At 36.2% G+C, this 16275-nt stretch overlaps 2 protein-coding genes across 24 annotated transcripts in view; one reads left to right on the forward strand and one right to left on the reverse strand.

The window, feature by feature from the left end:
* Positions 1–53: 53 nt before the first annotated feature.
* LOC131941621 (peptidase inhibitor 16) lies at positions 54–4899 on the forward strand. Of its 2 annotated transcripts, none has more exons than XM_059300972.1 (6): positions 54–141; positions 450–660; positions 1529–1771; positions 3017–3129; positions 3421–3524; positions 4127–4899. In XM_059300972.1, exons 2-6 carry the CDS (start codon positions 460–462, stop codon positions 4141–4143), a joined length of 678 nt encoding a protein of 225 aa, XP_059156955.1. In that variant the 5' UTR covers positions 54–141; positions 450–459; the 3' UTR covers positions 4144–4899. The 2 variants fall into 2 exon arrangements, with proteins under 2 accessions (XP_059156955.1, XP_059156953.1); XM_059300970.1 differs by having other exon boundaries at positions 68–181.
* Positions 4889–16275, reverse strand: part of LOC131941618 (tyrosine-protein phosphatase Lar) — a 180646-nt gene continuing 169259 nt past the window's right edge. For all 22 annotated transcript variants that reach the window (XM_059300948.1, XM_059300954.1, XM_059300949.1 and 19 more), the window contains 6 exons: positions 14091–14167; positions 12054–12188; positions 11730–11855; positions 11188–11342; positions 10756–10891; positions 4889–10096 (listed from right to left, as the gene is read on the reverse strand). In XM_059300948.1, the coding sequence (XP_059156931.1) occupies positions 10028–10096; positions 10756–10891; positions 11188–11342; positions 11730–11855; positions 12054–12188; positions 14091–14167 (698 nt within the window). In that variant the 3' untranslated portion in view covers positions 4889–10027. The remainder of the gene's footprint in view (positions 10097–10755; positions 10892–11187; positions 11343–11729; positions 11856–12053; positions 12189–14090; positions 14168–16275) is intronic.

Consider the following 16275-nt stretch of genomic DNA (forward strand, 5'->3'; position numbering starts at 1 on the left):
CCCCCCGCTGATAACTTATGGAGCACTGGTAAGCTGCAGAGATCACGTGATACCCTATAGCCAGTGTGGCAGGTATATGGGCGGGTGAGCCAACAGGTGTACCAGCATTGTGGGACCGTCATCCTGACGAGCGATATCAAGGTGAGTTTCTATAACCGTCACAGTGACTAGCGATATCAAGGTGAGTTTCTCTCTAGGTTACACTAGTTCAACACTACTTCTTTAATCACACTTCTTTTTGAACCAGACACTAATCCTCAGTGCTATCAACACATTCGATCTTTAAAAACAGAATCGACCATACGGTATTTGAAGCTTATTCTAAACTACTGTCATGACTTATCAAGATACTGACAATTATACATACACATTATTATATATGTAGACTATATATAAATCTTTTCTTCTACTCCGTCATAAAATCTATGCCGCCGGAATAAATTATCCAGTCCATAAAACATGGCGTTGATGAGTCTGGTCCAGATTGTGCTTAGCCTGGTCCTAACGTGTCAGTCAGAAGCCCAGTCGACCCTTGACCCCACGGCCAGTGTCGTCATGACAACAGAGAGCGGGTTCGATGAGCAGCTGAGAGCCCAAATGTTGACCCTCAACAACGAGTACAGGCAGGACGAATACGAGGCTGGAGATATGAACAAACTGGTGCGTCTGTATGTCTGTCTGCCCGTCTTCCTGTCTGCCTGCCAGTCTTCCTGTCTGTCTACCTGCATGTCGTCTGTTACCTGTCTGCTCGTCTTTCTGCCTGCCTGTCTGTCTGCCTGTCAACCTGCTTGTCCGTCTTCCTGTTTGTGTGTCAGCCTGAATGTCCTTCTTCCTTTTTAAAGAAGCTACCAGTGACCAAACATTAAAATATTCAATATGTTTGTGTATGTGTATTTTTCCGCTGTAGTTTCAAGGGAGGTAAGAGCAACTCTAAACTATGTAGTTTTCAATCTAGATTTCCTTCCCTTTAATTGGAGCCCGAAAATTTTGGCAGTTTGATATTACGTTAGGGTTCATCCACTTATGACGTACGTCCACGGGAGGAGGGGGGGGGGGGGGGGGCGGGGGGACACGACATGTAATAGAATTGACATGTTCCACGCGGACGCGTGTGAACTTTTATTTTAATAGGGAATTCCAAGAAACGTTACAAAATTTTCTTTTTATACATTTATTAGGTATCGTTAAAATTGAGATTAGAAAAATCTATATCATCATAGGAATGATAAGCTCTTATACCATTACGTCTTATGTTGCTGGCCTAATATTGATATGAAAGGCAAGGTACGGGGGGGGGGAGTGGAGGTGAGCTGGAGTCAGGTACCTACATGTACCTTGACAGTGTGATCACACACACACACACCCTAACTAAATCCCGCTTGCTTCCAGTTTCACTAAAAAGGCTCACAGTATGCCACCTATAAGCAGACCTAGTTTGGGTGAAACCACGTAATGTAAGATGCTGTCATGAAAGGATTTCTACTGCCGTGGTTGCGAGTTTTTATGTTTTCCTCTCCTGTGTCTCAAGGATTGGTCGCCATTACTGGAGGCGTATGCCGCCAACCACACGGAGAAATGTGATTTCCGACACCAGGAGAACTCGTCATGGGGAGAGAACCTGTACCGCAGCACCGACGCCATCACTCCCCTGGACACCATCTTCGGCGGCATGCAGGCCTGGCATCTGGAGCACTACAACATCAAACAAAGTCCCTCGGGGTATGTGGACTGCTGCTCAGAGACAAAGAAGACATGTTGTCATTTCACACAAGTTAGTTGCCGCCCATTTCTTGTATTTTGTACAAGTTAGTTGCCTCCCATTTTTAAAATTTCACTCAAGTAAGTTACTTCCCATAGATTGTATTTCACACAAGTTAGTTACCTCCCATAGATTGTATTTCACATAAGTTTGTTACCTACTATTTTTGTATACAAGTTAGTTATCTTCTAATTATACTGTCACACAAACTGATTGCTTCCCATTTCTTGTATTTTACACAAGTTGTTTAACCCCCCCCCCCCCTCCCCCCATTTGTTAACTTTATCTGGCATATAGGCCTCTAAACTTTAACTGGCATATGAGCCTCTAAACTTTATATGGCATATAGGCCTCTAAACTTTATCTGGCATATAGGCCTCTAAACTTTATCTGGCATATAGGCCTCTAAACTTTATCTGGCATATAAGCCTCTAAACTTTATATGGCATATAGGCCTCTAAACTTTATCTGGCATATAGGCCTCTAAACTTTATATGATATATGGCATATAGGCCTCTAAACTTTATCTGGCATATAAGCCTCTAAACTTTATATGGCATATAAGCCTCTAAACTTTATCTGGCATATAAGCCTCTAAACTTTAGCTGGCATATAAGCCTCTAAACTTTAGCTGGCATATAGGCCTCTAAACTTTATCTGGCATATAGGCCTCTAAACTTTATCTGGCATATAGGCCTCTAAACTTTATCTGGCATATGAGCCTCTAAACTTTATATGGCATATAGGCCTCTAAACTTTATCTGGCATATAGGCCTCTAAACTTTATCTGGCATATAGGCCTCTAAACTTTATCTGGCATATAAGCCTCTAAACTTTATATGGCATATAGGCCTCTAAACTTTATCTGGCATATAGGCCTCTAAACTTTATATGATATATGGCATATAGGCCTCTAAACTTTATCTGGCATATAAGCCTCTAAACTTTATATGGCATATAAGCCTCTAAACTTTATCTGGCATATAAGCCTCTAAACTTTATATGGCATATAAGCCTCTAAACTTTATCTGGCATATAAGCCTCTAAACTTTAGCTGGCATATAAGCCTCTAAACTTTATATGGCATATAAGCCTCTAAACTTTATCTGGCATATAAGCCTCTAAACTTTATATGGCATATAAGCCTCTAAACTTTATCTGGCATATAAGCCTCTAAACTTTAGCTGGCATATAAGCCTCTAAACTTTAGCTGGCATATAGGCCTCTATGAAAAAAAAAAAATCTCCTGTGCTTCAGCTTGTGTGGGCCAGAACTGAGTATGTGGGCTGTGCTATGAAAAAATGTGCCACACTGACCGGAGAAATTGTCTATACAAATGCTTGGTTCATGGCTTGCTATTATTACCCACCGTAAGTACAGCACTTTTATGCAATACTGGCGTACTAGCAGCACGTAGTAGCAGCGTGTTGCTATGATCTCAGAAGAAAGAAAATACAAGGAAACTCGTTACAACATTTAAGTGCTACCAATCACTAATGGTCTATTTTTAGATAATTGGCCCATTGAGGGAAAAATACAACAGGCACAAGGACAATAATGTTTATTTTATTTCTCTTAACCTAAGCCTGTAGGTACACTAATATTTACTTTACCCCTCCCCCCACACGTACGCACTCAACTACCACATGTACACTCTCCAGAGGGAATGTCCTGACCGAACAACCCTACCAGCGTACAAGTGCCGGTCAGTGTAGTTTGTGTGGCCCCACCAACCCTGATTGTGATAATGGACTTTGTTACTTTGGTATGTATCATCATGTATGTAGGACCTATCATACAACTTTGTTATGTACCATACAACTATGGTATGTATCATATGACTTAAGTATGTGTATAGGCCCTATCATACAACCATGGTATGTATCATACAACTATGGTATGTATCTTACAGAAAAGTCAAACATTTAAATCAATTACAAATTTTATAAACTACAGATAGTTTTATGGGGCGCTTCTATGTTTATGGTGGTTTTCAAATAGTCGTAGCTACATTTTTTTTGTTTTTTTTCAAATTATTGTTAAACATTTTTGATTTCAAGTAGCCATTGAATAGTCAGAGCACTTCAATACTGTTTTGGTAGTTATTTTACAGGGATAGTCAACAGATAACAAAAATGTTATGTTTTATAGAGCTGATGTATATGTAATATGTTTAAAATAGTATGTTGTATATAGACTTCTGATGTATACATTTCATTGGTTTAAAAATTTTTTATATAGACTTCTGTTGTATATTTCATTGGTTTAAAATAATGTTTTATATAGACTTCTAATGTATATTTCATTGGTTTAAAATAATGTTTTATATAGACTTCTAATGTATATTTCATACGTTTCATTCTTCAGATACCAAGAGGTGTTAAACAGGTGACTTCTAGTACATGAATACAAAATATCTTTTTTTTACAAGATTTGTTCTCTCAACTTGGTGTTTTAATTCAACATTGGACCTCATCATAAAAAAAATAATAGATGCTTGCAAGAGATTCTCGTTTCTTAAATCAACCTCTTTATTTTCCAGAAATGTGATCATACAGCAATGATGTTTGGTTCCAGTCATTGTTTGTTAATTAAATAGCAATTTTGTTTAAAAATTTCCAGTAACTATTAAGTTTGTAGTTAATTAATATTTTTGTTAGGTTAATTTGCTGTAATAAATGTTGGTTAAATAGCAGTTTTGTTAAAATATAAAAATTTCAATAACATGTTATTGCCGGATAAATCTCTATTTGATGAAAGAAATTAATACATGTACAAAAACTACTGATGTAGATTCTTCATATAGAATATGATGTTGATTATATGAATACAAGATTTTGACAAGCCTTTGAATGTCCAAAGATTGAACCTTATTATAATGATCCTACTTGTTTAAAACCCATTCAGATTGTGCCATCAGCACTGGACAGTAAACTCCTGACATGGTGGGTGAGTACCCTTGGCCATGTTCAGTGGAGATGGTCAGATATCTGACCCATCTTTCCTGTTAGCCATAGATTTTTTCCCTTACAACAATTTTGATGTCATAAAAAAAAATTTCTGTCTAGCTGGCAACTAACTTTGTTCTTAAGAAATGGAAACTCTTCACAATCAAAAACATTAAATTGAAAATAAAACAACACAGTTTTTTTTATCATGAATTATATTTATTATTGAAATGAATGAGTCAATCAGTCGGACGTGGCGACTACTACGCCAAAACTTTCACTCGAATAAACTGAAAATGTAATGAGCACCAACCAGCCGGGGTGATGAAGAAACAAATAAACTGGTTCACTGGCTTCAAGGTACACAAGGAGATGAACTTTAAAAAATCTGAGTTTTGTTTGAAACAGCTCTGGCAAGACTCATTTAGTAGAGAAAACCAAAGATAGAATATCTGGGGACCCTGACAACCAAAGTTATAGAATATCTGGAGACCTCTGACATGGAGTAGAGAGAACCAAAGATGGCTGAAAATCTCTGACTGGAAAAAAAACAACCTTGAGATTACTGGGACAAGCCAAGAGAAACAAGGGCCACAACCAGGACTGGCTTAAGTAGAACAGACTTACCACTCCTAGCAGGTGTTAATACATCAAACAATGATAAATAGCTGACTTGGTTAATTCAATGATTTGAATGGGATAATGAAACAAAATTGATGGCTTGATAAGCCACTGAAGGGATGAAATGTGCTGACTACTGCCTCTTTGGTTTCTACTTTCTAATTGAGCTTCTGCTAACTCACTCTTGGTCTAAATACAAGGGTCACCCTCAAATAAAACAGGGGTCACCTACTGTAGGGGTCACCTACGGGTCACCAAACATGTCAGTCAACAGCTAAATCAAAAGCGTATTAGCTTGACCCACAATTTGATCTCATGAACTTTACACAGATCCTGCTTCTGACTTGATGTGTTTAACAATAAAAATACCACAAGATTCCTGACGTAGAATACAACTCAAATGAAACTGACAATTATGCAAAATATGTTCTATTGGTCCTCAGTGGGGTGTTTAAATCTCTAGCGCCAATGATTTGTAGCAAAAACACATTTAGAAAAACCATAACAACACTTACCACAAAGCATATGGAAGGTACATTGTCTATTCTAATAGCATCATACAATAAAAATAATGTGTGGCTTTCATGTTGATCTGTGAGAGCTAATATTGGGGTCCTCAACATGTTTGGTGACCACATGTTTGGTTACCACATGTTTGGTCACCACACACTTGGTCACCACACACTTGGTCACCACACGTTTGGTCACCACATGTTTGGTCACCACATGTTTGGTCACCACATGTTTGGTCACCACATGTTTGGTCACCACATGTTTGGTCACCACATGTTTGGTCACCACATGTTTGGTCACCACATGTTTGGTCACCACATGTTTGGTCACCACACACTTGGTCACCATCTGTTTGGTCACCACATGTTTGGTCACCACACACTTGGTCACCACATGTTTGGTCACCACATGTTTGGTCACCACATATTACTAGATGAAAACTTCATGAATACTTTCTTAGAAGATCAAGTCAGAGTTATAAATAGTATACACAGAGATAGAGATAAATAAATAAACCAATCATACGCAAGCAGCCCAGCATGTGATGACAACATCAATCAATGGATGTGTAATTAAATGGTACAAAAAATATCATTAGAAAACAAAAAAAATCATCCAGAATTGATCTGGAGCTACTTTACATGACAATGAGAAAAAATGTAAATGACAACTGACCTAGTGACAACTGGTCTAACGACAACTGTCAAGATATGTTGCCCAAATTAAACTGGCCTACTTCTTGCTTCGTACAGTAAACAAAATTTGGTCACAGTTTTGACCATTCTACTGGCCACAAAAATAAAATAAAAAAAATTGTTTTTTTTTATCAAACTGAATATGCACGAGTTCTTATTTAACCAATCGTTTCACTGCTAAGAATAACAACTGTATTCTGCTTGCATGATGGCCATTTGATACTGATTCACTGTCTGCTGGCCACATTTTATACTGTGCTTACATCTTTGGCCACATTTCTGTGCTAGCTAGCAACAGGGCCATTAGAATGTGATTTCTGTGCTAGCAACAGGGCCATTACAATGTGATTTCTGTGCTAGCAACAGGGCCATTAGAGTGTGATTTCTGTGCTAGCAACAGGGCCATTAGAATGTGATTTCTGTGCTAGCTACATTGCCATTAGAATGTGATTTCTGTGCTAGCTAGCAACAGGGCCATTAGAATGTGATTTCTGTGCTAGCAACAGGGCCATTAGAATGTGATTTCTGTGCTAGCAACAGGGCCATTAGAGTGTGATTTCTGTGCTAGCAACAGGGCCATTAGAATGTGATTTCTGTGCTAGCAACTGGGCCATTACAATGTGATTTCTGTGCTAGCAACAGGGCCATTAGAATGTGATTTCTGTGCTAGCAACAGGGCCATTAGAATGTGATTTCTGTGCTAGCAACAGGGCCATTAGAATGTGATTTCTGTGCTAGCAACAGGGCCATTAGAATGTGATTTCTGTGCTAGCAACAGGGCCATTAGAATGTGATTTCTGTGCTAGCAACAGGGCCATTACAATGTGATTTCTGTACTGTCTAGTGATAGTGCCAGCAAATGATACATTTGGGCGCAGCTGAATGTGGTCACATGACTAGAAAAATGGTGACATTAAACATGAATACATTATTTAATGGTAACAAAATTTCTTCAATATACAAAAACAAGTAAAAAATTCATTGAACAATATTTGATATACAGCTCAACAGACTAAAATTTGTTACCAAAAGTACTTTGCGCCCCTCAAATTTAGCAAAAAATATTTTGATCAATAATGGACTGATTAATAGTGATATTTTCTAAAAAGATTTGATTTTTTGTCATTAAAGTAAACTGGCCATTCATGAATAAGGTGGAATATAAAGACAGATGATGGCAGAGAAGCCCACAAGTCTATTGATCATATGATCCCAGTTTTTTTTATTGAACCCACTTCTAAATGACAACACCAAATGTGTCCTTTGTTCAAGAAGATTTTTTCAAAAGTGACATCAAACTCCTGTCAGTGTTGTCTGCCCATGAAACAAGCAGCAAATTAAGTGAGAGAAAAAAATGAGATTGCATTGCAATTCTTGGTGTGGGCTTGGTCAGGGTTGATTGTGTACATTCATTATGTTAATGACCATTTCAAGCATGTTTATATGCAGATTAAAATAGCAATTCTTAAAGAGAGTAGTTCATGAAAATAAAAGCAAATTTCAAACTGCACATGAGGATCCAAATAAAAATGGTCATATCTTGAGCTTCAAATAAAAGATCCACTTTTCTGACAAAATTGTTTTTAGAATTCTAAAAGACAAACGACTGAACCTGTATGTTGTTGGAACCTAGAAGGGAAAGTTTCCTAAAATAAAGTGCAGTGCAGTATTCCACAACACAATAAAAAATGTGCACTAGCACTGGAGTCCAACATTCATGCACCATAAATTAAAAGTAAGACAAAAGGAAAACTCCTGCTTTCATCACGTGGACAGAAATGTTTTTATAAGTACAAGTAGCTACTTGATGACTAATACAGTATTTATAACTAATTGAGGGTTAACTTAAGAATAGCCAACTTGGAACTGAATGATATTGCACATCTCTGAAATACATTGGATATATTTACTAACTTGTACGTACATCCACACATTCAATCATTAAGTTCTGTTTAGGTTTAAGAGGGGTGGGGGGAAGGGAGTAGGTTTGCCAACTTTTAGTTCTTAATTTAATTTTTTCATCTGAAGCTGAGTGAAGAATTTGAAACACTTGAATAAATTACTCCACTACTCTACCCTCTTGGTTGGGGGGGGGGGGGGGGGGAATAATGAAAACACTGAGATAGAAAAATTGTTTGTTGTCATCAAGTTTGAAAGAGAAGAAAAGATTCACCATACAATAATTGATATATATCATATTGATCAGTTTTTTCTTGATGAGAGATATTTGTTAATGTAGCTAAAGGGCTATCATATGCACACACAAAAAATATTTACTTTTATTTATAAATTTACAATAAGAGTGCTTTCCCAATTTTAACATCTTCAATTTGGAATTTGTAGTATATCTCTAGTTCTTTCAAGTATTAATGTTACTTCAATTAAAATGAGTTTGGAAACAAATTTTTCTCCCCAGTCTTGTGGCCTTAATATAAAGTTACAGCTGAATCAAAGCCTTAGAAAAACATCTTTAGTGACATCTTGACACCATGAACTTGAGAAAAGATTTAATGTTCTCCCAACAGTTTGAAAACAAAAACAGACAACTGTACACAGTGATAAATATTTTCATCAAATGCTTGAATCCACAATACTCAATGGACAGACATGCTTCGACCAAAGAAAGGAAAAGCTAAAAACTTTGGATTGAGACATCATGGATAAAAGTTTCAGTGCTGTCCCCTGTAGCAGGCCCACCTCACTGGGTCCCCTGTAGTGGGCCCAGGTCTATCGCTAGCTCTGGCTGCTTGACTTACATCCAACAGAATCACCATGATAAAATGTATGTAAAAAGTAGAGTAGAGTTATATCCAACTTTGTCAAGTCACTCAACCAGTAGGGAATTAGCTCCACAGAATGTCTAGCACTGTATCAGCCAGGCCTTGTGATATCCAGTGGCTCATTTTTATCCTGACTGGATCCACAAAACCTCTTGACTACACTCCATCAATGACATTGCCCTTAATCCAATCCATTGTCAAATGACATTGCCCCTAATCCACTGTCAAATGACATTGCCTCTAATCCACTGTCAAATGACATTGCCTCTAATCCACTGTCAAATGACATTGCCCCTAATCCAATCCACTGTCAAATGACATTGCCTCTAATCCACTGTCAAATGACATTGCCTCTAATCCACTGTCAAATGACATTGCCCCTAATCCAATCCACTGTCAAATGACATTGCCTCTAATCCACTGTCAAATGACATTGCCCCTAATCCAATCCACTGTCAAATGACATTGCCTCTAATCCACTGTCAAATGACATTGCCTCTAATCCACTGTCAAATGCAGAATCCAAAATGAGTCACTGGCCCCTTGGGGCGTAACAAAAAAAACTCAATCTAAATTTAGCACTGCTAAATATGAAATCTTCAATCCAGTGTAGAGAAAATAAATCCACAAAGAATTCACAGATAAAACATGGGCTTAAAGTTTCCTCAGGTAAACACAAGCCCACTGGAGACTTGTAGCGGGCACCAGAAATTAATTAGCATAATGATCAAATGATCCCAGGTACTCCAGAGCAGCACGGTAGCAGAACTGGAATTGATCCTGTGGAAAGTCAGTCATAGAACTAATTACATCATCATCAGGAATTTGGTAATTAAGATAAACACTGAGCTAATTGAAAGATCATAAAAATAGTCATTTAATAAATATGATTCACATAAAACTAAATGATCATCAAAATTTGAATGTAAGTAATCAACACTTTGTTTTGAAGATAATTTCTGTGTTGTAACAATTTTTATGTTGTAACAATTTCTGTGCTGTAAGGGTCCCTAGTTTTCTTTGAAGTCCATCATAATAGTAAATATTCAAATACACCTGTTATTTTTAATCACTGACTTAAATCACTGATAATAGAAACAGAAAACTGGTGATTTCACCCTAACCCCCAATATAAAGAGTATTCCCAATCCCCAGTAGAAAGTCCTGATCCCCATAGAAAGTAAAGTCCTGATCCCCATAGAAGAAAAAACTGACCTCTGTCTGACCCATAGAAAGAAAAAACTGACCTCTGTCTGAACCATAGCAAGAAAAAACTGACCTCTGTCTGAACCATAGCAAGAAAAAACTGACCTCTGTCTGAACCATAGCAAGAAAAAACTGACCTCTGTCTGAACCATAGCAAGAAAAAACTGACCTCTGTCTGAACCATAGCAAGAAAAAACTGACCTCTGTCTGAACCATAGCAAGAAAAAACTGACCTCTGTCTGAACCATAGCAGGTCGCTGGGTCCTGAGCATCTTGACAGTCTGGAACATGTCCACCACCCCCTCGTACCTCATCCTCTCCAGGACAATGCTGAGTGTGATGAACACACCTGTACGTCCAACTCCAGCACTGGCAGACAGACAAAACATAGTCGGATCACATTGTGGATTAGTCGGATCACATTGTGGATTAGTCGGATCACATTGTGGATTAGTTGGATCACATTGTGGATCCTTGTATTTGTCTATTTCATGTCATTATGGGTTATTATTGTGATTATGGATAACTTTTGGGATTATGAATTAGTGTACTGATTATGAATTAATTGTGTGGATAAATAAATCTTGAGTAGAAGCATTAATTAGCAAGCATGAGCTGCCCTTGATGAAGCATTAATTAGCAAGTACCTTGCTGTGAGTACTGACCTGCAGTGTACAGATATTGGACCCTCCTGACCAAACTGTTCCTTTGTTTTATGCACCTGGCCAATAAAATCAATGAAGCCCTCCCCAGACTTGGGCACTCCTTGTTCAGGCCAGTCAGTGAACTGGAACTGGCGAATTGTCCGCGACTGACCATCCTGTGCAGTAGAGAGTTGCTTATGAAAACACAGACATCAAACAAACACCAAACAAACATCAACAAAACATCTACGTTCTATCATCAGCCCCTCCCAGGGTAGGCTGCCCATTAGGCTAGGCTGCCCATTAGGCTAGGCTGCCCATTAGGCTAGGCTGCCCATTAGGCTAGGCTGCCCATTAGGCTAGGCTGCCCATTAGGCTAGGCTGCCCATTAGGCTAGGCTGCCCATTAGGGTAGGCTGCCCATGGTTCATGGACCGTGTTATTGCACCTTGTGCTAAAAAACTGGAAATTTCACAAAAGAAGAGACCAGTTTCTTATTGAAAGTAGACATCAACCTACAATTGGTGCACTGACCTACAACCAGTAGCACTGAAAAGAACCTACCCTTGCATCTGTGACCTTGAACTCTCTGAGAATGTACTGTGGCATGTTGTACTCTGTCATGGGGTCAACAACAAAGTACTGGTATCTTGCTGACCGTTCACTTGGCCAGTACTGGTGACATTTTTCCTAATGAGGAATAGTTTTTTTTTATTAGTAAAACGGAACATATATTTGATACACAAGTTGAATTCAGGAAAATTCAACAGAGAAAAGTGTGTTGTGAGTGAGTGTGTTGTGAGTGAGTTGTGAGTGTGTGAGTGAGTGTGTGTGAGAGTTGTGAGTGAGTTGTGAGGGAGTGAGTGAGTGTGTGTGAGTCCAACTAACCCGCCCCATCTCCCGCAGCTTGGTGAGCATGACAATGATGGTGGAGTTGTGTTCCCACAACATCCTCCAGAAGTCCTCCGTTGTTTCAGCCAGTGGGCCCTGGGTGGCGATGTACGCCTTTTTGTAACGGTAGCCCTGAAACAGTGGGTACAAGAATCAGTTGGTAGCCTCAATACAGTCAGTTGGTTGGTAGCCTCAATACAGTCAGTTGGTAGCCTCAACACAGTCAGTTGGTAGCCTCAATACAGTCAGTTGGTAGCCTCAATACAGTCAGTTGGTTGGTAGCCTCAATACAGTCAGTTGGTAGCCTCAATACAGTCAGTTGGTAGCCTCAATACAGTCAATTGGTAGCCTCAATACAGTCAATTGGTTGGTAGCCTCAATACAGTCAGTTGGTTGGTAGCCTCAATACAGTCAGTTGGTTGGTAGCCTCAATACAGTCAGTTGGTTGGTAGCCTCAATACAGTCAGTTGGTAGCCTCAATACAGTCAGTTGGTTGGTAGCCTCAATACAGTCAGTTGGTTGGTAGCCTCAATACAGTCAGTTGGTTGGTAGCCTCAATACAGTCAGTTGGTTGGTAGCCTTAATACAGTCAGTTGGTTGGTAGCCTCAATACAGTCAGTTGGTTGGTAGCCTCAATACAGTCAGTTGGTTGGTAGCCTCAATACAGTCAGTTGGTAGCCTCAATACAGTCAGTTGGTTGGTAGCCTCAATACAGTCAGTTGGTAGCCTCAATACAGTCAGTTGGTTGGTAGCCTCAATACAGTCAATTGGTTGGTAGCCTCAACACAGTCAATTGGTTGGTAGCCTCAACACAGTCAGTTGGTTGGTAGCCTCAATACAGTCAGTTGGTAGCCTCAATACAGTCAGTTGGTTGGTAGCCTCAATACAGTCAGTTGGTAGCCTCAATACAGTCAGTTGGTTGGTAGCCTCAATACAGTCAATTGGTTGGTAGCCTCAACACAGTCAGTTGGTAGCCTCAATACAGTCAGTTGGTTGGTAGCCTCAATACAGTCAGTTGGTTGGTAGCCTCAATACAGTCAGTTGGTAGCCTCAATACAGTCAGTTGGTTGGTAGCCTCAATACAGTCAGTTGGTAGCCTCAATACAGTCAGTTGGTTGGTAGCCTCAATACAGTCAATTGGTTGGTAGCCTCAACACAGTCAGTTGGTTGGTAGCCTCAACACAGTCAGTTGGTTGGTAGCCTCAATACAGTCAGTTGGTTGGTAGCCTCAATACAGTCAGTTGGTTGGTAGCCTCAATACAGTCAGTTGGTAGGTAGCCTCAATACAGTCAGTTGGTAGCCTCAATACAGTCAGTTGGTTGGTAGCCTCAATACAGTCAGTTGGTAGCCTCAATACAGTCAGTTGGTTGGTAGCCTCAATACAGTCAATTGGTAGCCTCAATACAGTCAGTTGGTAGCCTCAATACAGTCAGTTGGTAGCCTCAATACAGTCAATTGGTAGCCTCAATACAGTCAGTTGGTAGCCTCAATACAGTCAGTTGGTAGCCTCAATACAGTCAATTGGTAGCCTCAATACAGTCAGTTGGTAGCCTCAATACAGTCAGTTGGTAGCCTCAATACAGTCAATTGGTAGCCTCAATACAGTCAGTTGGTAGCCTCAATACAGTCAGTTGGTAGCCTCAATACAGTCAATTAGTTGGTAGCCTCAATACAGTCAGTTGGTAGCCTCAATACAGTCAGTTGATAGCCTCAATACAGTCAGTTGGTAGCCTCAATACAGTCAATTAGTTGGTAGCCTCAATACAGTCAGTTGGTAGCCTCAATACAGTCAGTTGATAGCCTCAATACAGTCAGTTGGTAGCCTCAATACAGTCAGTTGGTAGCCTCAATACAGTCAGTTGGTAGCCTCAATACAGTCAGTTGGTAGCCTCAATACAGTCAGTTGGTAGCCTCAATACAGTCAGTTGGTAGCCTCAAGAACTAGTCAGTTTGTTAGTCAGCCCTCGAGAAATACAGTCAGTTGTTTGTCATTTATTTAATTTAACAAAGACAAATGTCAACATCCAACCGTACATCTATAAAACTGGCATTGATGTAGTCTGATCCATCCACTCCTCTGATTGGTTGCAGGCAGACTCTTGTTGTTTCATCTAGGTGATTAGATAATTTTTTAATTATTTTAAAACTAATTCATCTAGGTGATTAAATAAATAATTTTTTAATTATTTTAAAACTAATTCATCTATGTGATTAGATAAATAATTTTTTAATTATTTTAAAACTAATTCATCTAGGTGATTAGATAATTTTTTTATTATTTTAAAACTAATTCATCTAGGTGATTAGATATTTTTTTATTATTTTAAAACTAATTCATCTAGGTGATTAGATATTTTTTTAATTATTTTAAAACTAATTCATCTAGTTGATTAGATAATTTTTTTATTATTTTAAAACTAATTCATCTAGGTGATTAGATATTTTTTTAATTATTTAAAACTAATTCATCTAGGTGATTAGATAATTTTTTAATTATTTTAAAACTAATTCATCTAGGTGATTAGATAAATAATTTTTTAATTATTTTAAAACTAATTCATCTAGTTGATTAGATATTTTTTTAATTATTTAAAACTAATTCATCTAGGTGATTAGATAATTTTTTAATTATTTTAAAACTAATTCATCTAGGTGATTAGATAAATAATTTTTTAATTATTTTAAAACTAATTCATCTAGTTGATTAGATAATTTTTTAATTATTTTAAAACTAATTCATCTAGGTGATTAGATATTTTTTTAATTATTTTAAAACTAATTCATCTAGTTGATTAGATAATTTTTTTATTATTTTAAAACTAATTCATCTAGGTGATTAGATATTTTTTTAATTATTTTAAAACTAATTCATCTAGGTGATTAGATAATTTTTTAATTATTTTAAAACTAATTCATCTAGGTGATTAGATAAATAATTTTTTAATTATTTTAAAACTAATTCATCTAGTTGGTTAAATAATTTTTTTATTATTTTAAAACTAATTCATCTAGGTGATTAGATATTTTTTAAATTATTTTAAAACTAATTCATCTAGGTGATTAGATAATTTTTTAATTATTTTAAAACTAATTCATCTAGGTGATTAGATAAATAATTTTTAAATTATTTTAAAACTAATTCATCTAGTTGATTAGATAATTTTTTTATTATTTTAAAACTAATTCATCTAGGTGATTAGATATTTTTTTAATTATTTTAAAACTAATTCATCTAGTTGATTAGATAATTTTTTTATTATTTTAAAACTAATTCATCTAGGTGATTAGATATTTTTTTAATTATTTTAAAACTAATTCATCTAGGTGATTAGATAATTTTTTAATTATTTTAAAACTAATTCATCTAGGTGATTAGATAAATAATTTTTTAATTATTTTAAAACTAATTCATCTAGTTGATTAGATAATTTTTTTATTATTTTAAAACTAATTCATCTAGGTGATTAGATAAATAATTTTTTAATTATTTTAAAACTAATTCATCTAGTTGATTAGATAATTTTTTTATTATTTTAAAACTAATTCATCTAGGTGATTAGATATTTTTTTAATTATTTTAAAACTAATTCATCTAGGTGATTAGATAATTTTTTAATTATTTTAAAACTAATTCATCTAGGTGATTAGATAAATAATTTTTTAATTATTTTAAAACTAATTCATCTAGTTGGTTAAATAATTTTTTTATTATTTTAAAACTAATTCATCTAGGTGATTAGATATTTTTTAAATTATTTTAAAACTAATTCATCTAGGTGATTAGATAATTTTTTAATTATTTTAAAACTAATTCATCTAGGTGATTAGATAAATAATTTTTAAATTATTTTAAAACTAATTCATCTAGTTGATTAGATAATTTTTTTATTATTTTAAAACTAATTCATCTAGGTGATTAGATATTTTTTTAATTATTTTAAAACTAATTCATCTAGTTGATTAGATAATTTTTTTATTATTTTAAAACTAATTCATCTAGGTGATTAGATATTTTTTTAATTATTTTAAAACTAATTCATCTAGGTGATTAGATAATTTTTTAATTATTTTAAAACTAATTCATCTAGGTGATTAGATAAATAATTTTTTAATTATTTTAAAACTAATTCATCTAGTTGATTAGATAATTTTTTTATTATTTTAAAACTAATTCATCTAGGTGATTAGATAAATAATTTTTTAATTATTTTAAAACTAA

Source organism: Physella acuta, unplaced genomic scaffold (genome assembly GCF_028476545.2).
Source record: "Physella acuta isolate Inbredline_101_S28 unplaced genomic scaffold, ASM2847654v3 ptg000367l, whole genome shotgun sequence".
Classification (NCBI taxonomy): domain Eukaryota; kingdom Metazoa; phylum Mollusca; class Gastropoda; family Physidae; genus Physella; species Physella acuta.

Bases quoted from the DNA above. Each gene is read 5' to 3' on its own strand.
- LOC131941621 (XM_059300972.1), top strand. From the start codon at position 460: ATGGCGTTGATGAGTCTGGTCCAGATTGTGCTTAGCCTGGTCCTAACG. The intron at 1,772-3,016 runs GTTAGTTGCCGC...CCTGTGCTTCAG, and splicing joins CATGTTGTCATTTCACACAA to CTTGTGTGGGCCAGAACTGA. The intron at 3,130-3,420 runs GTAAGTACAGCA...TACACTCTCCAG, and splicing joins GCTTGCTATTATTACCCACC to AGGGAATGTCCTGACCGAAC.